The sequence below is a fragment of the Branchiostoma lanceolatum genome, chromosome 7 (assembly GCF_035083965.1).
Source record: "Branchiostoma lanceolatum isolate klBraLanc5 chromosome 7, klBraLanc5.hap2, whole genome shotgun sequence".
NCBI lineage: Eukaryota > Metazoa > Chordata > Leptocardii > Amphioxiformes > Branchiostomatidae > Branchiostoma > Branchiostoma lanceolatum.
The window spans coordinates 20,398,461-20,426,417 of NC_089728.1; the positions used below are offsets into that span (position 1 = coordinate 20,398,461).

General features: G+C 43.7%; 2 protein-coding genes across 3 annotated transcripts in view; both read left to right on the forward strand.

Annotated features, from left to right (window-relative positions):
* Window positions 1–1,429: 1,429 nt before the first annotated feature.
* Window positions 1,430–20,533, forward strand: LOC136438097 (kelch repeat and BTB domain-containing protein 2-like). 2 transcript variants are annotated; one of them, XM_066432775.1, is made up of 5 exons: window positions 15,462–15,742; window positions 16,491–16,751; window positions 18,074–18,213; window positions 18,324–18,524; window positions 19,365–20,533. In XM_066432775.1, the coding sequence occupies exons 1-5, from the start codon at window positions 15,488–15,490 to the stop codon at window positions 20,263–20,265; spliced, it is 1,758 nt and encodes a 585-aa protein (XP_066288872.1). In that variant the 5' UTR covers window positions 15,462–15,487; the 3' UTR covers window positions 20,266–20,533. The 2 variants fall into 2 exon arrangements, with proteins under 2 accessions (XP_066288873.1, XP_066288872.1); XM_066432776.1 differs by lacking the exons at window positions 15,462–15,742; window positions 16,491–16,751; window positions 18,074–18,213 and adding exons at window positions 1,430–1,689; window positions 10,319–10,458.
* Window positions 20,534–21,532: 999 nt separating this feature from the next.
* Window positions 21,533–27,957, forward strand: part of LOC136438096 (kelch repeat and BTB domain-containing protein 2-like) — an 83,862-nt gene continuing 77,437 nt past the window's right edge. Inside the window, exons 1-2 of the mRNA XM_066432774.1 lie at window positions 21,533–21,844; window positions 22,259–22,519. Of these exons, the coding sequence (XP_066288871.1) occupies window positions 21,710–21,844; window positions 22,259–22,519 (396 nt within the window). The 5' untranslated portion in view covers window positions 21,533–21,709. The remainder of the gene's footprint in view (window positions 21,845–22,258; window positions 22,520–27,957) is intronic.

The following is a 27,957-nucleotide window of genomic DNA, read 5'->3' on the forward strand; positions in this document are numbered from 1 at the left end:
AGAAATTGAAAAGTTACACATATTAAATTCAAACCAGTTTGTATCATACAGTACTATGTTTTTTTTAAGATAAGTTTTGAACAATAAATATTTATTGGCAAAGTCGTCTTGTCAAGTGCTATTCTATTTGAAGGCCAATTGTACCTTTAAGAAGTTCATATATATTTTGTGTTATTATATCTTCTATTAAAAGCTCAGAGGCTTTTTTAACAGGAAGAATGAATGGAAACGTTTATCACAAAACATGTATCGATTCAGCTGCAGTTTCTTACAAAGCTACTTGCAATAGGGCATTAGGCCTAGACATTGGCTAAGATATTAGTCAGAGTCACACTGGTGTGACATTGGTTGTTTATTATCATCAATTCAAACATAACCACAAACAGCCACACTGGTGTCACATTAGTTCCAACGTAAGTCATCAGAAGGCCAACATCTGATTAGCAAATAACGTTACATAGAGTCACATTTGGCCAACACGTGCCAACGTTGAGTACGGAAATTCTCGCCAATAGAATCTTGTCAAGTAAATACCTTATTGTAACTAGCGGGGCGTATTTCAAAAACAAAACCTACACTCAAATTAACAAGTATAATAACCTTTCTGGCAGCGGTACACGTATCGATATTTCTATCCTACGGTAGGCATTCCTTCCGTCTCGAAAGATGATGTGTGCACTCTTACGGCGACATTATGTGGATGCTCAGTGAGGGTCTATCTGACCTTTTACCCTTAGTGTCATGTAACGTCATCAACATGGCTGCCGCCGACAAAGAACCCCACGCCAGCGTAGTTCGTCCTCGTTCCTATCAAGACGAGAGCTATCTGCACGGGTTTCTTGAAACTGTGGGCGACTTACAGAAGGTTGGGGTACTGCAGGATGTCGTCCTTGAAGTCGAGGGCCGGCGGTTTCCCTGCCATCGGCTTGTTCTGTCCGCGGCCAGCCCCTACTTTAGGGTCATGTTTACAAGTGACATGGCGGAAAGTCAGCAGAAGACGGTTGTTTTGCAGGTAGGATGGGGTGTTACGCTTGGTTAGAACGAAGAGAAACAGCACTTGTGCCGATTCTGCGATGTACAACCCAGTAATGTTTTAAAACTTCCCTGTAATGTTTGTCACTTGCATGCCCCCCTCCCCACTTACTTATCATTGATTACGGATCAAAGGTCAAATTTGCCGGTCACAATAAGCATATTCTTTACTTGAACAAGAATTTTTCTGTTATAAGAAAAACATTAAATGTATTATAGGGTGCACCAGTAACAGTAGAAAGAATGATACTAGTATAAGTAGTAGTAGAATGGCATGTAAATTTGACCATAATTAGATGGGTTATTGATATATTTTTCCCTCTTAATAATCATTGATACCTTTCATATGTGGTAAAAATTTGAACATTGTTATATTGTGTTATTCTCCAGGGTTTGGATGCAGGCATGTTTCGGGAGATTCTGAGTTACATCTACTCGGGAACGCTCCATGTGTCTCTGGACAAAGTGCAGACCCTGTACCAGGCAGCCGACCTCCTCCAACTGGACTATGTAAGAGACACCTGCAGCAGCTACATGGTGGAAAACGTGAAAGTGGAAAGCTCTAACTGTGTTGACCTGTACAAATTTGCTGATGTCTTCTCTATGGCCTTTGTCCTGAAACGTTGTCTGCAATGGATCTACCATAACTTTGCTGAGGTTGGCCTTCTTCAATGGTGATCATCAATAAATGAATATGTAATGCTCTTTAAGCTTGAATTTCGTAGTGATAGCCTCATGAGATGCACAGGATGATATGGATTCAGTGCAGTGAAACAAGAGCTTTTAAAAAAAGCTGGCGTTTCGGCTACGTTTATGAGTGTGAATTGTCTTTTCCCTTTACTTGAAGTAAAATCTGCCAGAGGAAGTCACTCAAGGGCTGTTCAGTCTATAAGAAAAATTGTCATTTTGGGAAATGAGTACTGTTTTAATAGAGAAAGGCAGATTGGGGAAAGCAATTTTGAAGTTACGTCACTTAACTTAAGTGCTTTTGAAAAAGCTGGTCTTGGCCTACAACTTGTACTTATTTGTAAAATGTATAATAGGCTCATTATAAAAGCTATCAATGTAATTATGTACATGGCACGCAATAAAACATAAAATTTGAAAAAGCACCATTGAATCATCAGCACTATGGTAATTAAGTGAAATAGAAGTTCATAACAGCTAAGGTTCTATCTAAAATGACTACCAAATGTCAAACAAATCAACAGCTACCTCATCCGTATTATTCTGGTTTCCGCATTTACAACATTTCTTCCTTATTTTCCTGGGTAATTTTGCTAAAATTCATGAAAATTCCCATAGTTTTGTGCCGAGGGGCGCCACTTTCCACGTCCGTGTTGTCTGAATGAAGTCGATACTGAACATTGGAGCATTTGCTACTGTAACAAAGAATCGCTGTTTTGCAAACAACATCAAGAGCCTCTGTTTACATCGGGGATAGAAGTTTAGTGGCGAGTGTTTTGCAAGAATCATCTTACCGCGCATAGGAGCCGCTGCACGGTATTTTCCATTACAATGAACAGAAAAATTCGAATGCCGGGTTTGGAATCTATGAAGTCCTGTTCATAAGACAAAGGCCTTGTATATATTTGTAACAAGATGGTCTTTTGGGTAGGGTTTGGTCTACTACTCTTACGTTACGATGTGCTCTCACCACACTTAGACTATACGATGTGCTCTCACCACACGAGGCTCTCACCAAATATTGCCAAGACTCGGGTTCAGTTTACAGTTTGATGTGATACTTTATTCAAAGTACTGCTGTCGATAACATACAAGGAATACAATGTAATATGAACGTAATAACATAAGATACGGATACCTGTAGAGAAGTTGAGTTGATCGTGGTGATACTAACCTAAGCCGGTGTTTAAGACGGGACACTGATGTTCTCTCCAGTCCTTACTCTATGTCTGACTACATGATTACTGATTTCAAGGCGGTGTTCAGCTACTTTTATCACATTTTCTGGAGGCGGGGCTTCGCGAGCGCGGCGGGGCGTGGTCAGGCTGACGTTAGGACGCGCCCGTGTCACGTGCTCCCCAACCCGTGACCTCGGGCCGTCCTACGCTAATATGACGCCTGTTACACCATCCCCCCGTACGCTTAATGATGCTCCCGCATCATTTACTTAACCTTAGAAAACTAAGCTAACTAACTCACTATCTAATAAAAGATATTAAAAACTTAACTAGCGAACTTAACTACAGAACGATGGTGACTGGATGATACATCCTACAGGAAGTCGGATAACATCGGCATCAAATCAGCATAACAAAACATAGCATATCATAAAACAAAGTATCCTGACCATGGCATACATCATTAACTAACTTGCATACAACATGACATAAGCGAGATAAAGACCCAAATCACTGATACACATGATTGACCACAATAATCAATAAACAATACACAGCATAATCAATTTCATAATAACAATCAATCAAAACACAGCATAATCAAGTTCATAATAATCATCAATCAAAACACAGCACAATCAAGTTCATAATAATCATCAATCAAAACACAGCACAATCAAAGTCGACCAAATTCCAAGTGAACACTGCAGGTTCCAAGCATAACATTACATAATTTCAAGTGAACACTGCAGGTTCCAAGTATAACATTACATAATTTCAAGTGAACACTGCAGGTTCCAAGTACAACATCATTCAAAGATTCTAACAACAGAACAAACCATGTCAAACCCGGTCGAACCGGTATAGAGCGTTTTTGCTCGGGAGTCCGCTATGTTTTGCAGCGGGTCCTAGATTGCAGGACGAGGAGGGGACTAGGAAGTGCCAACACGTTCGGAAGGGAAAACGGGCCCCAACGGAGAAGAGAACGAAGCGGTCCCACTACCTTAAACTCCCTGTTATTTGACCCTAACAAAACTACGAGTCCGGCCTTCGTGGAATCACTTTTTAGGAGACCACCGAATGACAACTGGAAGGCTCAAACTGCCAGAACAGACAAAACAATAATCAAACCGAATACATGATAAACAATAACAACATCGAAGACATATTAACTATAACCAAGTCGAAGAGGAGGATGTTAAACAAACCGTGCGTACAAAGGTACGGAAGCCCCACCGAACGAGCGTGATAGGAGGAAGGGCAACCCCGAGAACAGACTGGCAGCGGAGCTGCGGTACACGCCAAGGTAGGGAAATTCAACCGTGCTTGTGGAGCGATAACACCTTGCTGTGGGGCTTACTAACGCAACATTAGGCCCTGGCGGAGAGAGTGCTGGTCTCCCGCAACTCATCCGCGAGGAACTCACCGGCAAAGCACTTCCCGTTTCCATTAAGTTTGACGTAGTACACTAGAGGTGGGGGCGCCCTAACCGACCTACCACGTGTACGTGGGACCTCAAGAACGGACGAAAACGTTTCCTCTCCTTTAGACTTTTGCAATCTTGGTAGGTTTCTTTAGGCCAGCAAAGGCCCGAACTAAGGTTGTCATAAGGTGGGTTATCGGACTCCAACTGTTTGGCGGGGAGTCGTCAGTTAAGGGTTGCAAGGGAGGGGCAGGCGGACCTACATTGCACTGTTCCCCCCTGGGACACGACCTATCCGAGGGATGGCACTGACTAGTCAACCCCACACCCAGGTTATTTGTGACACGGCATACATTGGGGTGGACATGGTCTGTATCACTGTCACTACTAGAATCATTGTCAATAAAAGAGATGTAATTGTTCATATGTTGTGGTGGTCGACGACGTCGGCTGGGTCGCTGAGGCAACGGTGACTTCGGGACGGTTGACGTCGTCGGCGCAGGTGTGCAAGAAGACGGTGGAGCAAGTATCGGGTCAGGAACAGGTGCTGGGTCAGGAACAGGTGCCGAGTCAGGAACAGGTGTTGGGTCTAGAACAGGTGCCGGGTCTGGATCAGGCGGCTGGATGGTTTCCGTCTGCGCCGAGATAGGTGGCAGGTCGTGGCCAGGAGCAGACGGCGGTGAGTGTGGATGGCGCCGCCGCCCCACAGATACCTGGTGCTGCTCGGGCAAAGTTTGGGTCGAGGGTTGGCCTGGAACGAAAGAGGAAGGGGGCCCCGCGGAATTGTTTCCTTGGGGGGTTACCGGTCTGGAGTCCGCGTCATCAGCATCGTTGGCAGCCAACTGGGCGTGGCTCTTCTGCCTGTGGAGGGAATTTCTATTGTTACCTTGACTATTTCTAAGAGGACACTGCAACTTCCAATGGCCTAGTCGGTGACATACAAAACACGGACTTGTTCTCGGGGTCGGCCTTCTCCGAGTAGAGGGTTTCTTGCTGTGGACAAAACGTTGGCACAATAGTACAAATCGCTCTAGGAGTGTGCGCTGCAAGGCTGTCGCTACTCGACAAAACGCTTCCACCCAATCACTATATAGTCTCTCCTCTGCTCCTGGAAAGCGGCAATTTGGGACAAACCAAGTGGGTGCCCCGGCCACAGGTGCATTTCTTGTCATGCCCTGATCCGCGTAGGCCTGGCACCCCAAACCAAAACCAAATTGTTCCGAACCGAAACCAAAATGTCCCATGCCGCGGAGCTTAACTTATACAAGAGAGGAGAAGACGTGGGTGGACCGTTTGACAGCAGTTACACTTTGAGACGCCACACAAGCCCTAGAACAGATTCACATGAGCAAGTTACAACATTGCGACTGTTACCAACACTAATATCATAGAACAGCCAAGAAACACAACTAGCACCGGAGAAAATGGCCACACGCACACAAAACAACAACAAAAACAAGAACACGTGAGGAGATTATGATTATGCCTACACTGGGCAAAAGCTGACCGAGACAATTGCCACAATTAATTCTAAACTGCATATACAACCAAAGATGAAAGAACCAGGACCGCAGGAGTCAAAGAGTTACCCCAACACCACAGGACTGCGGGCTCGCGGAATCACAGTTCAACACGACAGTTACAGAACAATTTATAACCGGGGAAATTATACGCTAGACATTACGGAAACCTCCGAATTTAACAACAACATCAAGGTTTGAGTGAGCAGGACGCTGCGTCAGAAACAAACAGAAAAACAAACATAATTTTCTAGACGTTACCTTGTCAAGAATGTTTAAAACCGCATTTCATCCAATAAGACCAGAAAAGAAAGAAATCGCAAAACAACTCGACCTATTGAGACATGAGACAATTCTGCCACAAATCAAATAACCCACAGAGCAATCAATAACACAGCAAGAACGTTTTGATTTAGCCATCAACACAATCATCCAGACAAGTCAAACAAATGCAAACAAAAGTACCAAGAACGAACATGTGCATAGTTATAGCTTGAGTAAAACGACGGAAAAGTTGGTCATGGAAGGTTCGGGAGATTGTGATGCGTGACAATGCGGAACCATCAAAGGGTATGTGCGAAACAGAACACAGCAAAAGTCGGCTCGAACACAGTGCGGCGAAATTTAAATGTGACAATGACCTCCCCGGAGGTATCGGCAACAACAAAGAAAGCGGGGCTTTCGGGTTCACGGAAAATGGCACCTATGGGTTGCCAGGAAAGTGTGAATAAATGGAAATTTGGCGGTGGCAATCAACAGAGGAGCTGGCATGTAGGCGCCAAGAACGGACAAAAGGGGTGCCGGCGAGACAGAATGTTGCGAACTAGGAGAAAAATTTACATTCATGAAATTCAATGGAGCCGCAGAGCGAGCCAAAAAGTAAGTGCTAATTAGTGAATTTGGCTGGGGGTAGGAAATTATTAAAAACCGCTACCTAAACGCCACGCTAGCGAGCAGAAAAAAATCAAACAACACAAAATCGGTAAAACCCACAAATTACCTTACTGAGTTGTTTGCGGCAATAAGTTTGCAGCGTACAGGCTCAACACGGATGGCGGGTTTACCGGGACAAACAAAAGATACACGATACAAATTGATACAAATTGGCACAGCGAAACGTGACGAAGCTCAAGTTTATGCTTTTGTCGGATGAAATCAACCGGGGCATGTAGCGGAGAATTTTAAACGGAACGGATCGGTAGACATGGTAGAAACTGTCGGAATTTGCTCCGCGCGAGGGATTGGTGCAACAACACACACACACGGGGGACAAGAATCACATGTACAAGTCGAAAAGCAATGTCGGAAAACTCGAAAACACAAGTTAACAGTAACAAATCAACAAGCGGAATCGGCAGCAGTACACTGAATATCACAGAGCAATACTGTACATTACGAACTGAGCCAATTCAGAAGCGTATTATGGAAAACCGCAGTTTCTGCGGCTCCCCCGCTGTGCGGAGTGCTATTGATACCTTGGCGCTAGCAAATAACCGTGTGGTAGCTTGACTCTAGACCAAAGACACCAAATACCAATGCTTTGTATCCTTGAATTAATCATTACGAAGTGTGCTACAATCCCGGAGGTTCTCTGGTTGACTGGAGCTTCTCTAGCTGGCTGATTTGGGAACAGTGGGTCCTTGAAGATTAGTAAAGCGGTCTCCTGTATTCACATGCGTTCATTACAGAGCTAAACAATGGTCTTCCTTCACAGTTCGGTGAAGGAATTTCGCTTCAATAGTGAAGCCAATCAGCTCTCTCCTTTCCTGTGACGTCCTTTCCTGTGACGTAGACATCACGGGCCATCTGTCTCAGAGTGGTCACTTTAGCGTGGGAAGCGGTGTTGGCCACACACGCGGATCGTCCTAGCCCCATGGCAGGAATCAACTGGCTCAGGGTCGGCCTCAGTGAGCCCTGTTGGGGAAAGACTTTCATAGTCTGAACTCATCTTATAGGGAGACTGAACACCACAATTAGCGGTCGTGTGTTTCAAACATAACGGTAGGTCCAGCTCAGGAATGGATGTAGTGAGCCCTGTTGAGGAAACTCAACTTATAGGGAGACTGAATACCACAATTAGCAGACGTGTGTTTGAAACATAACGGTAGGTTTAGCTCAAGAATGGATTTAGTGAGCCCTGTTGAGGAAACTCAACTTATAGGGAGACTGAATACCACAATTAGCGGACGTGTGTTTGAAACATAACGGTAGGTTTAGCTCAAGAATGGATTTAGTGAGCCCTGTTGAGGAAACTCAACTTATAGGGAGACTGAATACTACAATTAGCGGACGTGTGTTTCAAACGTAACGGTAGCTATAGGTTTAGCTCAAGAACGGATTTAGTGAGCCCTGTTGAGGAAACTCAACTTATAGGGAGACTGAATACCACAATTGGCGGACGTGTGTTTCAAACATAACGGTAGGTCTAGCTCAAGAATGGATTTAGTGAGCCCTGTTGAGGAAACTCAACTTATAGGGAGACTGAATACCACAATTAGCGGACGCGTGTTTGAAACATAACGGTAGGTCTAGCTCAAGAATGGATTTGGTGAGCCTTGTTGAGGAAACTCAACTTATAGGGAGACTGAATACCACAATTAGCGGACGTGTGTTTCAAACGTAACGGTAGGTCTAGCTCAAGAATGGATTTAGTGAGCCCTGTTGAGGAAACTCAACTTATAGGGAGACTGAATACCACAATTAGCGGACGTGTGTTTCAAACATAACGGTAGGTCTAGCTCAAGAATGGATTTAGTGAGCCCTGTTGAGGAAACTCAACTTATAGGGAGACTGAATACCACAATTAGCGGACGTGTGTTTGAAACATAACGGTAGGTCTAGCTCAGTTGGGGAAAGACTTAAATAGTCTGAATTCGACTTATACATGTTATAGGGAGATTTGTTGAACATAATGGGAGGTCTAGCTCAGGGCTGGCAGTGTGTGCTGTGGGGATTAGCATAGTAATTGACACCTAGCCGAGAGTCAATAAACTCCGCCTGTCTACGTCCAGACCGCTCATTTGCATTATACGCTTCTGAATTGACCCAGTTCGTAATGACCTCGGTGTTTGGGAACCATGTAACAAGATGGTCTTTTGGGTAGGGTTTGGTCTACTACTCTTACGTTACGATGTGCTCTCACCACACTTAGACTATACGATGTGCTCTCACCACACAAGGCTCTCACCAAATATTGCCAAGACTCGGGTTCAGTTTACAGTTTGATGTGATACTTTATTCAAAGTACTGCTGTCGATAACATACAAGGAATACAATGTAATATGAACGTAATAACATAAGATACGGATACCTGTAGAGAAGTTGAGTTGATCGTGGTGATACTAACCTAAGCCGGTGTTTAAGACGGGACACTGATGTTCTCTCCAGTCCTTACTCTATGTCTGACTACATGATTACTGATTTCAAGGCGGTGTTCAGCTACTTTTATCACATTTTCTGGAGGCGGGGCTTCGCGAGCGCGGTGGGGCGTGGTCAGGCTGACGTTAGGACGCGCCCGTGTCACGTGCTCCCCAACCCGTGACCTCGGGCCGTCCTACGCTAATATGACGCCTGTTACATATTAAATGAATATTTGAAAAGAACAAATATAAAATATTTCTTTATTTATTAATGAAAAAAAATGATATTCATAAATATGATATTGATAGATTAATATAATATCAATATATATTTTTGATATTCAATATCTAAAAAGAAAAAAAAATCCATGCACGGACACGAACCCGGATCTTCTGGGTCCGAAGTGCTTCGCGTTGCCAGATCGGCCAAGCTGCGGTACGTAACTACTCACTCTGGACGTAATGCTATAACCTCACTATATGGTATCATTTATGCCGATTTTTGGTCGTTTTCTTGACGAAATCACTTTTTTTCTTCTGCAATCTTGTGGAATAGATGTAACATGGTCATTTTTCAGGATATCAAAGTCCGAAACCACAATGCAATGATATTTCCAAACAGTTGTAGCAGTTACATGCGGTCGCCCTCCTGTGTCACATGCAAATCTAGCCTGCCTGCCTTTTCGTGCTCTCTTGCCATATAAGGCAACGGCTATACAAGGATTTGAGAACGTATTGCCATATAAGGTCTTATTGTGTGCGACACAGTGTTGAACCAAGCTTGAACCAAGCTTGAACCAAGCTTCCTTCCTTGAAGGTAAAAGCCAGGACAATGCGTTCCGGCGCGCATGCGCCGAAACGCAAAAAAACTAGAGCCTCATGAATACGGTTGTGCGCCAAGAGCTCCAGATGAATAAGATACTTTTTCTTCTTCTTCTTTGTTACCCCCAGATGACCCAGGGGCAAAGTGGGGGGGGTGTATTTACTAGGTCACAGACTAAGGCCGCAGACTTAAGTTTTATTAACCTCCTTGGTGCTAGCAACTTTTTGTAAATTGGGTGATTTTTGTAAACGAAAAGTTTACAATACAATCATTGAATATAGTATACACCTCCACAGGTTGCCTTCAGCGAGGAGTTCTGCAGCCTGAGTGTAAATCAGCTGACTGAGATCATCAGCCACGATGAGCTGGATGTTAAAGAGGAGACAACAGTGTGGGAGGCTGTGGTGAGATGGGTGCAGCACAGCAGGGAGGACAGGTGGGTATCATTGCTTTGTTGGTCCAGCCTAGGTTTACTACAACTAGCCAAAGACTATGATAGATATGTGTTCTGTATGTGTACTTTGTGGTTTTATTAAAAACTGCTATGCTAAGAATTTAGCTTAATCCACCCTATCCTGTGCTCTACAGACAGTACCACCTACCCAGCATTCTCCCTTATATCCGCTTCAACCTGCTGACCTCAGACGACACGGCAGCCATCTTAGAACATCCCCAGGTCAGGGAGAGTCCTAGGAATTCTGAGGTCATCAGGAATGTGGTACAGAAAGGGAACCCTAACCTGCAGCTGAGGCTAGGGATGACCACAAAAATGACTGCTGCTCAATGTAGAGTCAGTATATATATCTTCATCTCTGTTTGTCTATCTAAGTTCGAAGAATTCGGGCATAATTTCATTCCACATTTTGTGGTCATTGGAACACACCCTGGTCTGTCATCCGAAATGTGCTTAAACGTAGTAAAGGAGACTTAAGCATGAAAATGACACACTGAAAAATGCCCTGCTTTTCAGTGAAAGGTGTGGGGACAGAAGTACACATGCACTTTTCCCTCATGAGTAAGTATCAGTAATAATTGCATTTACCTTTTGGTATTGAAGATAAATGCAATTTTAGTCTTCCGTACCAAAAAAAAGGAGAAATATGGCTCCTTTTCAAAGATGAACAATTTAAAATGAAATTTTCTCTGTCCCTCACGCAAATCGTTTTATTAAACTAGATGTTTAATTTTCCATGGGAATTCACATGTTTTATTAACCCCTTGCACGGTTGTTTCCTCGTTTACTTGCAATCATTCTACAGGCATGAATATATAATGAAGTTTCGAAAACGTATACCGACTGCTTTCTCCTCTTAGAAGTCAGCACTTATGAGAAAGAGTATGGGAGTTGAACTTATAGCAATGCCAGTGAATTAGCTCCCCACCGTAGTATACCGTGTGGCCCAAGGGCTACATACACAAAATTGGGCACGGCCCCTACACACCGAAAGATGTGGGAAGGATTTACCAAATTTAGCTTAACGTGGGTGATTTTGAATGTATCTTTCTCTTTACAGCACGAGGGAAATGCTGTGGATCGACCCCAGGGAAGGGAAGTACATCAGATGTCAATACAACATAATTCCACTTGCAGGAACAGTTACTAGTGATAACGATATTTATGTTCTTGCTCACGATTTAGATAAGAAGTTTGGCCTGTTTAAGTACAACCATGTCGGGAACAAATGGGAACAAAAGTCTTCAGTACCAAGAGTAGACCATAATGATAATGACTACTTGATGGAGATCGATGGACATATTTTTCACCTCGTTGAGAGATTGTCAGTGGTGGTGTTAAAGAGATACAACCCGCGCACGGACAAATGGTTCACGTGTAATGTACCTCAATTTCACGGGCGATTGTTCCACAGCGTGGCAGTGTCCTGCAATGGGCAAATCTATCCTTTCACAGATACAGAAATACATTGTTACAACCCAATGTAGGACCAGTGATGCAGGAAAACGCCATCGGACTGCAGTTCACATGTGTCCAACACCGTTGCCATTGGAACAGATATCTTCTGCACATCTTGGGTCTTCGACAAAACAATAGTGTACGATACAGAGAAAGATAGCTGGCTTGAGCACCCAGGTTGGCTGAACACAGACGTATGCAGCGAAGCCAACTCTCTCTTTGTGATCGAAAACAAACTACACGCATTGATAAAAGGCTCCACTTTCTCAACTTCTGGCGAGGTTGGGCAAGTTTGGCAAGTTTATGAATATGACAGGTGTGAAGGCATTTGGAGAGAGTTGTGTGATGTTCCTGATGGGCGTTGGTTCGCGTGTGCTCCGCTGATCCCCGTAGCTCGTATGTACCTACCATACCTGAACACCTACTCTCCAAGCAGAGGAGTGGGTCCGGCAGGTTTTTGGCGTGTTTTTAGGTGTTTTGTCGGGCTTTCTACTTTGTCATGGTATCTTTCTATCTTTAACCCACACCTCTGCCGGCACTGACCTCGGGGCGGGGCAAACCTATTTACTTCCATTGAAAAAAGGTGGCAGTAACTCCTCCCCGAGAACCATTAGATTATCATTAGTGGTAACAATTTTACTGCGCCGGATTATCACACATCCGGCAAGTGTAGTGCGGCATTCACCGGGCCGCGCCACGCGCGCCGGTCCCCCGCTGACTACCCTATTCATGCGACAGGCTGGTGTCCACGATCCCACGCCGGTATGATCATTGATAGCATCATAACGTAAATTTCCATTGGATACCTCACAAGAAAAATATAATGATGCATGAACAAGACATATGAAATAAATGTGTATTACGTATCAACTTGAACTGCATTACTAGTAATTATTATCATCATTATCTCAGGCATCGTTAAATGGATTACGAACGGGAACACGTACCTTGTTTACGTTACATGCGGTTACCGATGCCGCCGCTCGCTGTGTTCATATTTAGACGGGAACTTTTCAACAACAGTGACAGCGAAATTGGCGATGGAGTTCTACCAACAGAGACTTCAAAATTCCCAAATGACACCAGAGGATTGTAAAAATATTTGTGTGATTCGTTATTTGATGTTTTTTTGATGGTGTAAATGAAGTGCGGTCACGATAGGCAAGTCATTTGCTGACGGACATCGCAGCGACTTTCCAACATGGCGTCCTGATTGTTTTGTATGTATTTGTAGTCTCCAAGCAGACCTACGGGTTGGCAAAGACCGTATCCAACAGGCAGAAGGAGTTTTCATTGCACTATAAGCTCCTTCTTCCAGTTGGATACGGTCTTTGCAATCTATTGGGTCTGGTTGGAGACTATGTATTTGTGGGTAGTAGTTAAGAGACTTTTTGAGATTATACGATATCCTCACACTACAGCATTGCATTTCCGCAGTGGGGAGTAAAAATGAGAGAATCTATGGCTATTTCGGGCTGTACTTTGTCTTCTGGTACGACGGCCCAAATGGTCTGGATCGTAGTTGAGTATCGCGGAGACTTTGTAAACCCCAGATGTCTTTGGCTGCACGTTGAGCTGTTATATTCATACGAATAACAATTGCAGTTAGCAAAAGGGTAGGGGAAGCGTAAGAACATGGCATGAAAATTAATGCCACGACCGATAGACCGAGGATTATGTCCTTGGTTAGACTGGGCCGGAAGTTCTGTGGCGCGTCGGGAGTGAATCCCGTGCCTGGTCGGGCACGCTTCGCACTTACTTGTGAAACGCTTGTAATGTGTTGAAGTGATTAGGTTTATTAGGCATTGAAGCTTCCATCTGCCGGCAGAGGTGTGGGTTAAGGATAGAAAGATACCATGACAAAGTAGAAAGCCCGACAAAAACGCCTAAAAACACGCCAAAAACCTGCCGGACCCACTCCTCTGCTTGGAGAGTACTGAACACCAGCCATGTCAACACACAGGTACTAGGTTAGAGTGAACACAGACGGTGCGTATGGTATATGATGTCACCACTGCAGCTCTCCAAGATTTGGTTAAAGTTTTGCTAATTTGTGTTAGTTTACATTTAATGTGTCTGTGATTTAGCTAGACTTTCTTCTTACTTAAGGAAAGTTTCTTTTTCTGACTCAACTGGGATAGATCAGTGACATGTGAAAAAAGATAGAATAACAATGAGGACAAAGTAGTGGAGTTGTGTTTTTACTGACACCAAGTCGAGTAACCTCCATCAATCGTAGCACGCCCTGGTATGCACGGTTTAGGTATGCATGAGTGCCTCATACTGAAGAACGTTACATTGGAATTATCTTATATTAGATGCATCTTTTCAGGGTCGCTGATACAGGCAGAAGGGTGTTGGTAGACATAACCTGCCCTGCTGAAATTCTACTGGGAAACATGTGGAAATGTGTAATCTGGGCAGAGTTAGCCTTTTTGTGACACAGTCGATGAGTACATTGGCGTGCTTCCATAGCATACATTAGGGGCTCTGCAGCTTCTCTAGTAGAGGTCAGTAGAGGCTGTATTTTGAGACTATTTAGCTCTAAAGGTAAGTGCAGTGTAGTATTAGAAGTTTCTTGTTTTGTTAGTTATTATGTTCTTAGTTTTCCAGGATATGGCAATACTTCAGTCTGGTATTCTGAGGTCTTTTGTTCATTTCAGATATTGGATTTTCAGGTCACATATATGTATTTAACTGTCCTTTCTCATTTGATAACAGTACAAAGTCATGGTATTTACGAATGGAGAAGATGTGTTTTGAGTGAATGTCTACTGCGCTTCTAGACCGAGTTATGAGACTATAAAGGTACTAGTAAACACAGTTGTTCTAGTGTCTGTTCTTGACCACTATTCAGTTGTTAAATTATCATGGCAAGTGGTCTGACTCTAGACAAGTTTGAACGTTTTATTCCACAGCTGCTGTAAGAAAGTTTATAAGAAATGTAACTCTCACAGCGCCAATGAAACATGTATGGTCAATTTTCATTAAGCTGTCTTGGTTCCTTCATGATTTCGTTGATCTCCAGTCAAATCTGGGGATGAAATAGTGAGAGATGCATATATGAAGTGTAAAAATGCTGAAAACAAGACAATCCAATCATCCAAACCCCTCGAATGTGGCGTCTCGATTTTTTTAATGTACCCGTATAGTAAAAATGATAAGTCAATAACATATCTACGAAGAAAGGTACTTGTTGTAAGGTTAGTTAACGTTAGTTCCTACCTAGGCCACCAGCAGGTACAACACCTCATCACAATATAACGTTACACAGAATCGCACACGACCAAGTCGTGCCAACATTGTGCTATTAAATATACATTATAAACACACAAACACACAAAAGCTTCTCATGTAAACTGTTGGGCATATTCTTGCAGATAGAGCAATCAAATAAAACAAAACCTTGCTTCCAGCGTTTCACATATCAATGTCGGTTACTCTATCTACATCTTCTTGTAGCACTCTACTACTACACATACTGCTACACTATGTGGGTAATTGATGCATATCTGTGTAACCTTTGACCCGCGTGCCATGCATCGTCATCAACATGGCTGCCACTGACAAAGAACCCCACGCTAGCGCAGTTCGTTCTCGTTCCTACCGAGACGAGAGCTATCTGCACGGGTTTCTTGGAACTTTGCGTGACTTACAGAAAGCTGGGGTACTGCAGGATGTCGTCCTTGAAGTCGAGGGCCGGCGGTTTCCCTGCCATCGGCTTGTTCTGTCCGCGGCCAGCCCCTACTTCAGGGCCATGTTTACAACTGACATGGCGGAAAGTCGGCAGAAGACGGTTGTTTTACAGGTAGGGTTGTAGGCGTGGCGTGTGGTTGAAATAAAGTGAAACGGGGAAGTTTCGAAGATGCTAAGTATCATAGAGCTCTTGTAAAACTTGGGAATGTTGTAAAACTTTTCCGTAGACTTTCCCCTCCCCACTTACTGATATCATTTCAGTGTTTAGGGGTCAAAGGTCACTTGCGGGCTGCTATGGACATTTTCTTGACTAATGGTATTTTCTAGTTTCAACTTCAACTTGATATACCCCCAGATAATGCCGCGAGGGGCAAAGTAGGGGAGGAGGTCCCAGGCTAAGGCGGGCAGGCCTCCAGCCTGTCGCGGTATGACTCAACGGTGGGAGCCGTAACAACTGCGCCAGGCAGGGCGTTCCACTCGGGGATTGTGCGGGGGAAGTAGGAATATTTATAAGAGTCTGTCCGGGCGTTATGTGGTTGAAATTTGAGCGTGTGGCTCCCCCGGGTGCGCCTCTGAGCTGGTTTCAGTGGACTATCTGTATTAATATTGATGTAGTTATTGAATAGCTTATAGCAAAAGGTGAGGCGGGCGTTCCTCCTCCTTTTAGAGAGAAGGGGCCACTGCAGGTCACTAGTTATAACAAACAGATCAAATATGTAATTAGATTTGAACATAGAATAACAGTGGCATGAAAATTTGACCTTAACTGAATAGATAGATTTATTTTTACTGCTATAACGTTATATTCCTTGATATATTATACATGTGGTTAAAGTTTGGTCATTGTAATTGATTTGCAGGATGTAGATCCGGGCATGTTTGGCGAGATCCTGAGTTACATCTACTCGGGAAACCTCCATGTGTCCTTAGACAAAGTGAAGCCCCTGTACCAGGCAGCCGACCTCCTCCAACTGGACTATGTGAGAGACACCTGCAGCAGCTACATGGCCATGAACGTGGAGCGCTCCACCTGTGTGGACCTGTACAAGTTTGCTGAGCTGTTATCTGTGGACATTGTTCGGAACCGTTGTCTACAGTGTATCTCTAAGCACTTTGTGGAGGTTGGACTTCATTTATATCACGATTAGAATATCGAAAATCAAAATGCATGGCAGCCTATAGAGGCTAGATACTAGGAAGTCAGCGCAGCAGAAGGAAATATAGAACCTTTAGTTAGTTCGGATGAACAATGTCTGAAACACATGGTGTTAGCACGTAAGAAAACATTTTGCTAACAGGATGCCAGTTTTTGTAGTCTTTTACTAAACTTATTCATAACACATAATATTTTAATTCGCATACATTTGAAACATTTTCCAACTCCAGTGGTTGCTTTTTTGTGAACAGGGTGGAACCTTTTAGTAAGCTACTGTTAAACTTAATCTAAAGATTTCCGAAAATAATTTCATCAGGTTGGTAGAATATAGGATATAGGAGATTCTTTTTACACAACCAGGTAATCTCACCTGCTGACGTTTCGGCGTCTGTCAGACACCTTCTTCAGAGCTTCTGACTGGAGTACTGCTTCTCACCGCTATAAGTAGCCGATGTAGGTGGCGCTTTTGCGGCAGAACGTAATCCCAAATATGGCTGAGCTTGTATCCCCCCTCGTCTCGGTTCATCACAGGTGATGACTTCCTGATCCATACTGCCTCTTTAATCCAACGAATGCGTCTGTTGTCATCTCTGTCTATTACTTTGGCCCCCTCCCAGTCAATGACACAGTTGTTTCTAGCAATATGGTCCGTGACTGCAGATTTCTTCTCTTCTTGTTGTGCCTGTCTTTTCTGGGATCTGGTGTACTTGACCGCATCCATGTCGGTAGCTTCCTTTTTGTGCTCAGCCATATTTGGGATTACGTTCTCGCCGCAAAAGCGCCACCTACATCGGCTACTTATAGCGGTGAGAAGCAGTACTCCAGTCAGAAGCTCTGAAGAAGGTGTCTGACAGACGCCGAAACGTCAGAAGGTGAGATTACCTGGTTGTGTAAAAAGAATCTCCTATATCCTTAATCTAAAAATATATGTAGATATCTTTATTGTCATACATTTAAGAATATTTGCATCACACATTTTTTTTTCAAGCGAGGAGTTCTGCAGCCTGAGATTATGCCGAAGGGTGGTTATATCGGTTATAGAGATACAGAAGCTGGTGTGCTATGCCGAAGGGTAGTTATACTGGCTTTGCAGATACCGATACAGATATGAATCGCGTACAGTAGAGAAAAGCTGGGGCCTTATCTGGTCAAGATGACCAACCACTGAGCAACTGAGAATGTATTTTTGTAAACAGGATGAATATGTCTGTTGACCAGAAATTGATCAAAACAAATCTTTACAAAATTACAGAGTCATACATGTACATCTACTCTGCACCTCCACAGGTTGCCTCCAGTGAGGAGTTCTGCAGCCTGAGTGTGAATCAGCTGACTGAGATTATCAGCCACGATGAGCTGGATGTTAAAGAGGAGAAAACAGTGTGGGAGGCTGTGGTAAGATGGGTGCAGCACAGCAGGGAGGACAGGTGGGTATTAGTGTTTTGTTGATGTGTATTGTGGATTTAACATGAGAAACTTAATTCGTTCAAACCAAGAAAAGAAGACAACTAAAGCCACCCAACACTCTACCTTACAGACTGCACCACCTACCCAGCATCCTTCCTCACATCCGCTTCAACCTGCTGACCTTAGACGACACGGCAGCCATCTTGGAACACAGCCTGGTCAGGGAGTATCCTCTGTTTTCGAAGGTCATCAGGAAGGGCAGGAAGGGGAAGCTCAACCTGAAGCCGAGGCTTGGAATGACCACGGAAATGGTTTTGCTATCCACTGCAGAGTGTGTATATACCCCTTCTTTGTTTGACTTGCCATAGGAACTATCATAGCATAATTTTGATTTGTATTTTTTTAGTCCTACAAAACACATTCCCACAGTCTTGGTTTGTAAATATGATTACTATATTATGTAAATATACTTGCCACCGTATACCAATTTTTTTCAAGCTAAGGGGCCGCAAGTGAAGATTTGATAGATGACAACACTAAGGCCAATTTACACTTGTTCAATAAAACTGTAGTACTACACATGGTAGTCTACTACTGTAGTAGACTTCAGATTCATGTCCACTTTACACTCAACACAGGAAGCCTAGCAGGACACCCCACTGTTCCTGATTGTCACGAAACTGTAGTGACCTATTGTGACCTTTGAAAAATCGCGGGAGGGAATTTCAGCATGTTTCTTATTTGTGAAAAGGTAGGGGTTTTATCTGATGCAAAATACTAAGGAAAAGGGCCTGACAGCTCGGTTTTACTGAGAAAACTAGAGAATGACCGCAGATGACCCGAAATGGAACACGCGATCGGTTCGAATCACGTCAGATCGAACATGGTTGTTGGCTTCGAAGTGAAGTCTACTACCACTGTACTACAGTTTCGCTTTACACCCAGTTCGAAGTCTCGCAGAACCTCCACCGAAGTGTAGTACTACTACCCCCGAGGTTGTAGTAGACTTCTGCAGTAGTTTTCTTTTCACACCCAGAAAAAAGCTGTAGTCTACTACAGTAGTAGACTACCATGTGTAGTACTACAGTTAAAAGGACAAGTGTAAATTGGGCCTAAATACCGTGACCAAAGAAAAAGATATGAACTTACTGAAATATTGTGATTTATCCAGGAACGATGAGATCCTCTTCATGAACCCACGGGAAGGGATGTACATCAGCTATAATTGTGAAGACTTTCCTGATGCCACAGCCATGACAGTCACCGGTGATAATGATATGTACATACTGGAGAATGAGCAAGAGGATTATAGTCAGTTGTCCATGTTAAAGTACAACCATAAAGAGAATGTGTGGGATCACGCCGGTATGTCCTCAATATCTGCATCTGACGGGAACGAATTCCTTGTTGAAATTGATGGGATTTTATATTACGTTGCTGCTAAACTAAGAGAAGACAGGGCAGTGGTGCGGATGAGAAAGTACAACCGGCACACGGACCAGTGGCAGGAATGTTCACAACTAAAACTTGACAGAACGTTGGATGACCGTGCATTTGCTGCATTGTCTTGTGGTTCGCACCTCTATCTCCTCGTGAACTCAGCAATGCATCGCTACGACCCAAACCAGGACTGTTGGTGCGAGCGGACCCCACCAAATCTCTTAGCTCGTTTCTCAACTGTTACAGTCGTTGCCATGGGAACAGAGATTTTCTGCACAGATATTGCCTGCATTCATACTCTGGTGTACGATACAGAGAAAGACCACTGGCAGAAACTACACGGCTTGCCGGACCCAGGAAACCTTCATATTAATCGTACTCCGAGTCTTTTCATACTGGAGAACCAGCTGCACATATTTATAGAAACCTATGACAATGACCAACAAGATCCGTCACTATACTATCTCGTATATGTATATGACAGGACTGCTGATGCCTGGAGAGACCTGAAAGCCATCTTACCTAATAAGGAGTATTATGCACATCATCCTCTGTGCCCTGTGGTACGTATGTATCTACCTTATCTTAAGGGGGCACAGATACACATAACTTCTTACACTTTTCAGCGATAATGTGCAGGATAAGAAGCATAGAGCAGTAGCACAGTCTGATTTGTGACATGTTCAGATCTCAGGTTTTGCTGAATGGGATGAATCTTGTACTATGGATTTCGTACTTAAGTAGAAATGTTACAGAAATGCTTCGTTCTTTCTTATAGATAAGGGGCATTGGCCTATAAGTCTGGAAGTCTGTAGAGTCCATTTGGAGTCACCGCAAGGGTTGTTATTGTCATAATTTACAACTGTTTTAATTCTTTGTAATTATTTGTCTAGGATATTTCATACTTTGGAAATATTGTGAATGTCATTTTAACTTTATACTTATCTGCCCGGTTGTGTCAAACTTTGGAAATATTGATGATGTGGAATATGATATGTCTAATAGTTTCTAAATAATGGCTACAGCATTCTACCATTTTTTTTTTCATTACAAAACCAACACTCAAGTTGATGGCACGTAAAACTTAACCTTCCTTGCTGACCGGTACAGACAGGTATGGGTCATTTGCACTCTTACTGCTACCTCACCTCACCTAGTTCCATCCTTATATCTAGAGGGACTACGGTCGCTTCTACCCTGGGAGTCCAGTAAGACTGCTCCCTTCATCTGATATTGATGGTATGACCTCAGTGTGAAAAGGTAAGTAGACATTTATTGATTACCCACATGATGTGACAGTAGATGGAGGCCACGCAGGAGATGAGTAGATAACATCAGGGACTGGACAGGAAGGTCACTGGTAGACAGAGGGCGAAGGGCAGAGAAAGATGATGAAGCTCGTGCCGGAAGCGACTACCCTAGGAGTCCAGACGCCGTGTATCGGCCCGCTACCGGGGGCCGCGCGCGCGCCGAAGCTTTCCCGGCCCACCCTCCCGCTGCCCCCCGAAGACCGACCCCGCCCCAAGCTCCGCTATAAACCCAAGCTCCGCTAGCCGAACACGGAGCTTGGGTTTATAGCGGAGCTTGGGGCGGGGTCGGTCTTCGGGGCCGGGAAAGCTTCGGCGCGCGTGCGGCCCCCGGTAGCGGGCCGATACACGGCGTCTGGACTCCCAGGGTAGTCGCTTCCGGCACGAGCTTCATCATCTTTCTCTGCCCTTCGCCCTCTGTCTGCCAGTGACCTTCCTGTCCAGTCCCTGATGTTATCTACTCATCTCCTGCGTGGCCTCCATCTACTGTCACATCATGTGGGTAATCAATAAATGTCTACTTACCTTTTCACACTGAGGTCATACCATCAATATCAGATGAAGGGAGCAGTCTTACTGCTACACTATCTGGATTATCAGAGTACGTCTACCCTTTTGACCCCGGGTCATACTATCGTCATCATCATGGCTGCCGCAGACCAAGAACCCCACGCCAACGCAGTTCGACCTCGTTCCCACCAAGACGAGAGCTATCTGCACGGGTTTCTTGGAACTGTGGGTGACTTACAGAAGGCTGGGGTACTGCAGGATGTCGTTCTGGAAGTCGAGGGCAGCCAGTTTCCCTGCCATCGGCTTGTTCTGTCCGCGGCCGGCCAGCCCCTACTTCAGGGCCATGTTTACAAGTGACATGGCGGAAAGTCGTCAGAAGACGGTTGTTTTACAGGTAGGTTTGTGTGACGGTTGGTTAGAACAAAGTGAAACGTCACTTGTGAAGATTATACGTATTATGTAGAACGCAGTATTATTTTAAAATTTACCAGTAAATGTTTGTCCCTTACATGCCCCCCTCCCCACTTACTGATATTCTTTTAGTGACAAGGGTTAAAGGTCAAGTTTGACGGTCACTGGGCATATTCTTTACTATGACAGGAATTTTGGTTATAAGCAACACATTAAATATCTAAGTAGATTGCACTAGTATAAAGATTTACTAGTATACTCGTAGTAAGGCATATGTAAATTTGACCTTCATACGTCATAACTATGCCAATTATTGATATATTTCCCTGTTAAGAATCATTGAAACCTTTTATATGTGATACAAGTTTGAACATTGTTATATTGTGTTCTTCTACAGGGTTTGGATGCAGGCATGTTTGGGGAGATCCTGAGTTACATCTACTCAGGAACCCTCCATGTGTCCCTGGACAAAGTGCAGCCCCTGTACCAGGCAGCCGACCTCCTGCAACTGGACTATGTGAGAGACACCTGCAGCAGCTACATGGCCAAGAACGTGGAGCGCTCCACCTGTGTGGACCTGTACAAGTTTGCTGATCTCTTCTCTGTGGAGATTGTCCTGAAAGCTTCTCTGCTTCTGATCACCAGGGACTTTACTGAGGTTGGTCTTCATAATGTCTATTGTCTAAAAAATTAGTAATCTGAAACTGTAAATGTTTGCGGTGGTTTTATGTTCATAGTTTTCGCGGAAGACTCTTCAGCGTAAACTTTAAATCTGCGCAAAAAATTTGGCCCATGTATGACTGTAGTGCTACTTTTGCTTCAAACGCGAGCTTAAAACCACAACAAACAATTCATTTTCTTCCTACTGCAAAATAAAAAAACACACAAACTTGAATGCATTTACAGTACTGTATTTACATTAGAGAACTACAGACATCTACAGTCCCCGCCTCTAAACTAGATAGCATGTTGCGCTACCTAACTTTAAACCTAAATTGCGCCAAACCTGGCAACTGGCTATGCCGACACAGATATGGAGCTTTTGGTTGTTATTTCTGATTACCATGAAGTTCTATAAACATGTAGCTTCTTGTATGTGGCAACAACATTAAGATATTTTTGCAGTACCTTGGTACTGCAAAAATTACTCTGTTCCTCCACAGGTTGCCAGTACATTTACTCTGTGCCTCCACAGGTTGCCTCTAGCGAGGAGTTCTGCAGCCTAAGTGTGAATCAGCTGACTGAGATCATCAGCCACGATGAGCTTGATGTTAAAGAGGAGACATCAGTGTGGGAGGCTGTTGTGAGATGGGTGCAGCACAGCAGGGAGGACAGGTGGGTGTCAGTTTGCTGTTGATGGATATTGTTGATTTTTAACACGAAATAAACTTAATTCATACCAAGACGCCAACTGAATCTGCCCCTATCCTGTGCGATACAGACTGCACCACCTACCCAGCATCCTTCCACACGTCCGCTTCAACCTGCTGACGCCGTACAATATGGTGGCCATCTTAGATCACCCCCTTGTCAGGGAGGATCCTGGGAGATCTGTCATCAGAAACGTGGTAAAGGAGATTTTACAAGGTAACAAGAAGAGGAGGGTTGGGATGGACACACAGGAAATGGCTCTGCTTTTTGATTACAGGTAAGGAAAAAAAAGTAGAGGCGTATAACTTTTGATGATGATGATGATGATGATGATGATGATGATGATGATGATGATGATGATGATGATGATGATGATGATGATGATGATGATGATGATGATGATGATGATGATAACTTTTCCCTGATCAATCCATGTGACCAGTGTCAGTAAAGATTATATTTTCCTTCATTGCATTGATGGCAGTTGCAATTTTGGTCATGCATTGAACCTTTCTCTGTCCCTCCCATCAATAATTGCAAACCTTAGAATCTGCAGTCTAAAGTAAATCCATCTTATTTTTCATGATTTTTTTCTCAGGCCTTGTTTTTTTATGTTGATATTCCTCTACAGCATTAATTTCTTACATATCTGGCCTGATTATGCCACAAAGACCTAAAAATACTGTACAGAATACTTTCTCTTCTTGGAAGTCAGCAATTATGAAAGAGAGTTTGGGAGTTGAAACCAAAACAAGTAGGCTAGCTCCCTACTATAATGCGCTGGGAGGCCTCAGGGCCATAGAAATGGAGATCGGCACTGCTCCTATACACCGAGGGGTGCAGGAATGACTTCAGATAACTTAAAGACCCCAGTAAAACTATATAAAGGCGGGATAATGTAAACTATTGGCTTCAATGTGCTACTGGCAGCTGTACAGTGCACATCAGTGGAGGCCTGCCTGAGACAGTTTACGAAGTACGACTTATTTAATTACTCTTCAACTTTGTTTGAAATAACAACAGATATCAGAAATTAAAGAATGGCTTCACATCAAGAAGGACACTAAGCCCAGAAAGAAAGTAATGACAACAATGGTTTGTGATTTAGTTTGAGACAGTGGCTGGCAGTTATGTGTACAGTTCTACAGAGCCCCAGTCTAAACTTGTTTCTCAAACTACAAGTAGACACTAAAATTACAAGTCATATTTCTAAAAACACAACTACCAAAGCTAATGTGGGAAAGACATTTTCAAGTTGGAAATGGCTGGACAAGATGGCGACCGTAGACACACGTATAGTCTAAGGGCTCTCTGCTACACTGCGGATATCTAACAAATTTCCTCATTCTGAGCCTCCATTTCACCACCATGACGACCACACCGTCCACTAGGGAAGTTAAGAGAGTCTCCGACCTTGTTGACTCTCAGCTGAGACTCAGTTTTGACAAGATGAAAGATGAGTTTCTGGGCGCTGTGAAGCAAGACATTTCAGCGGCCATAAAGGCTGAAGTCAGACACGAACTGGACCAGTTTAAGTCGTCATTCCAAGCTGAGGTTGACGAGCTGAAACACACTATCGCCGTGAAAGACGAAGAACTGACCACCTTAAAGGTACGCCTAGCCGAAGCCGAAAATCATGCCGATAGAAACGAGCAATATAGTAGGAAGCATTGTCTACTCGTCTTCGGAATCCCCCCTCCCCCATCACCTGAAGAAAGGAAATCAGAGGACTGCGTGTCAACATTCATGGACTTCACCAGGAAACATCTCGACGTCAGCGTCCAACGATCAGACATTGACATAGCTCACCGTGTTGGCCGGCCTCGTGACGGAGCTCACACAGTCATCGTCAAGTTCACCAACTATGCAAAGCGTCAGGAAGTGTACAAGGCCAAGAAACAGCTAAAGGGGAAATCTAACATCTCGGGCAAACCTTACGTCATCAGGGAAAACTTGACCAAACGCGACCTCGAACTTTACAACTCTGCAAAACGTCTGTCTCATGTCAACACCGCATGGACCCAGGATGGAAAGATCTTCGTCAAGGTCAACTCAAATGGTGCCGACCCTGAGATACGCCGTATCACCAGCCCCGCTGACATTCGCCAGCTTGAACGTTTATCCAACAACTAAACACGACTTGTCGACATAATTACCACCAAGGTATATGTATGAATGCATCGTGTATGGATATATATACACAGTATTACATTGCCTTTTCCAACGCTGCCTCATGTCCTGCGATTCGTTGTTTTCTGATTAAAGGTAATCCGATCACATAAGTGGCTCAATGTATCTTTACACCATAAATCGAACCGCAGTGGCAACGCAGAGCTTTCCTGTTATTTATCTCTTTCGTAACAGTTTACTTATGTTTGATGTTTTGTCTTGTTGTTACGTCTGATATTCTATTTATTGTTATGTTGTTCATGAATTATTTGAAGCGCATGTCCACCCTTTCACCCCATGATTTACGTCCTGAGATCCGTTTGCCGGGAGGACCCGAGGGATAATGCCTGTTGACCTTGATCTGTATAGGGCAGCTATAGGTTTGTTCTACATCACAAAATACGGCATTATTGGGACTCTGCGCAGACTGTTTAAGCTTAAATGTTGTTCTTGCATAATTTCGTTTATACTTTATTTCCTCTTGATTTTGCTATTGATCAGTTTATGTTACGATGTGCATCCCAACCCTGGGCCCGCTAAGTATCCCGGAACATCCAAGTACCTCAACATACTACACGCTAACGTTAACAGTATAACCGCCGGAACTAAGCTGGATGAGTTATCCTTTCTATCCCAAAATTTCAAACTTGACATTATTGCTATCACTGAGACCTGGTTAAGTAGTGAGATTTCTTCCGACAACCTTGCAATCCAGGGCTTCCAACCACCCACAAGACGTGATCGAAACAGACACGGTGGTGGGGTGCTCTTATACATATCAACAAACATCGCCTTCATAAGGCGCACTGATCTCGAGTCTCAACTTTGTGAAGCTATCTGGGTCGAACTGAAACTCAAATCTTTCAAAATCTTGTTATCCGTCTATTATAGGCCACCCTATCAAGATGCGTCTACTGTTGATGAATTCATAAATGCTCTCACTGACTCAGTCCAGGTGGCCAAGATGTCCAATCCTGACGCAATCGTCATTCTGGGCGATTTTAATGCAAAACATGCTCAGTGGTGGCACCGGGACTCTACCTCGTCTGTTGGCAACAAACTGTATCAGTCGACACAGTTTCTGAATCTCGCCCAAATTGTTAATCACCAACCTGCGATTTGTCTCAAAATCCTTCTCTTCTTGACCTAATTTTTACTGATGCCACAAACTACGTAGATTCCATATCAGTTCAAGCCCCCCTGTCAGGTTGTCACCACTGTCCGACTATTTGTTCTATGTCCCTGTCTGTCCACATACCAAAACCTTATCATCGGACCGTCTGGGACTTCTCACAAATAAATCAAAACAAGCTCGCGACTTTTTGCTCTTCCTCCAAGTGGAATGATATCTTTCTCTGTGCTTCAGTCGACTCATCCGCGACAAAATTATCTGCGCTTATCCTAGAGGCTAAATATCAGTGCGTCCCCAGCAAAAAAATATTAATCAGACCCAAAGACAAACCCTGGATTACTTCTGAAGTTCGCAAACTCATGCGTTCACGGGATAAATTTCACAAACAGGCTCGGCGTCTTAACACAAATGCAAATTGGGCTGCATACCGAAAGGTACGCAACAGGCTCACCAATCTCATTTCACAAAACAAAACCAACTACTACGAACGCCTTATACATTCGCTTAATGACCCATCTACTTCCAGTAAAAAATGGTGGCATGTCGTCAAGTACTTTTATAGACCTAAAGTTACTTCTTCCATCCCCCCTCTTAAAGAGGGTAGTTCCTATATTTTCGACGAGCACGAAAAGGCAACAATTTTAAATAAATATTTTACATCTCAATCAACCATTGATGATTCCCATGCCTCTCTCCCAGCTTTTCAATATCTCACATCCAGTCGGCTCCTACACATTACAACTTCCCCTGAAGAAGTTTTATTGTTTGTTAAAAACCTGGATACCGGCAAGGCCCACGGGTATGACCACATCGATAACCATTTTCTCAAAATCATCACGCCTTTCATTGCTGATAAAATATCTTTCGTTTTTAATCTCTCACTCTGTCATGGCATGTTTCCTGATATTTGGAAATACGCAAACGTTATACCCATTTTTAAAAAAGGTGACCCACAAGACAAATCCAACTACCGTCCCATATCACTTCTCCCCACCCTGTCCAAAGTACTCGAAAAAATAGTTTACAAACACCTATACAATCACTTGATCTGTAATAATCTTTTATATCGTCTTCAGTCAGGTTTCATTAAAGGAGACTCCACAGTCTGCCAGCTGGTGTACTTCACACACACCATACTAAAATCTTTAGAGTCAGGTAAAGACGTTCGAGCAGTATTTCTTGATTTTTCGCGCGCTTTCGACAGGGTGTGGCATTCAGGACTTATCTTTAAGCTACAAAGAAATGGTATAGAAGGACCACTCATAAATTGGATTGACAGTTATCTAAGAAACAGGTCACAGCGTGTAGTCATTGACGGCCAGTCTTCTGCCTGGGACATGACCAACGCTGGTGTTCCACAGGGGTCAATATTAGGCCCATTATTCTTTCTCGTTTATATAAATGACATTGTAAATGACCTTATT

Excerpts from the sequence above, each read along its gene's own strand:
- LOC136438097 (XM_066432775.1), top strand. The coding sequence starts at position 15,488 with ATGGCTGCCACTGACAAAGAACCCCACGCTAGCGCAGTTCGTTCTCGT. Across the intron at positions 16,752-18,073 it reads TCTCTAAGCACTTTGTGGAG|GTTGCCTCCAGTGAGGAGTT; the intron begins GTTGGACTTCAT and ends GCACCTCCACAG. Across the intron at positions 18,214-18,323 it reads CAGCACAGCAGGGAGGACAG|ACTGCACCACCTACCCAGCA; the intron begins GTGGGTATTAGT and ends TCTACCTTACAG.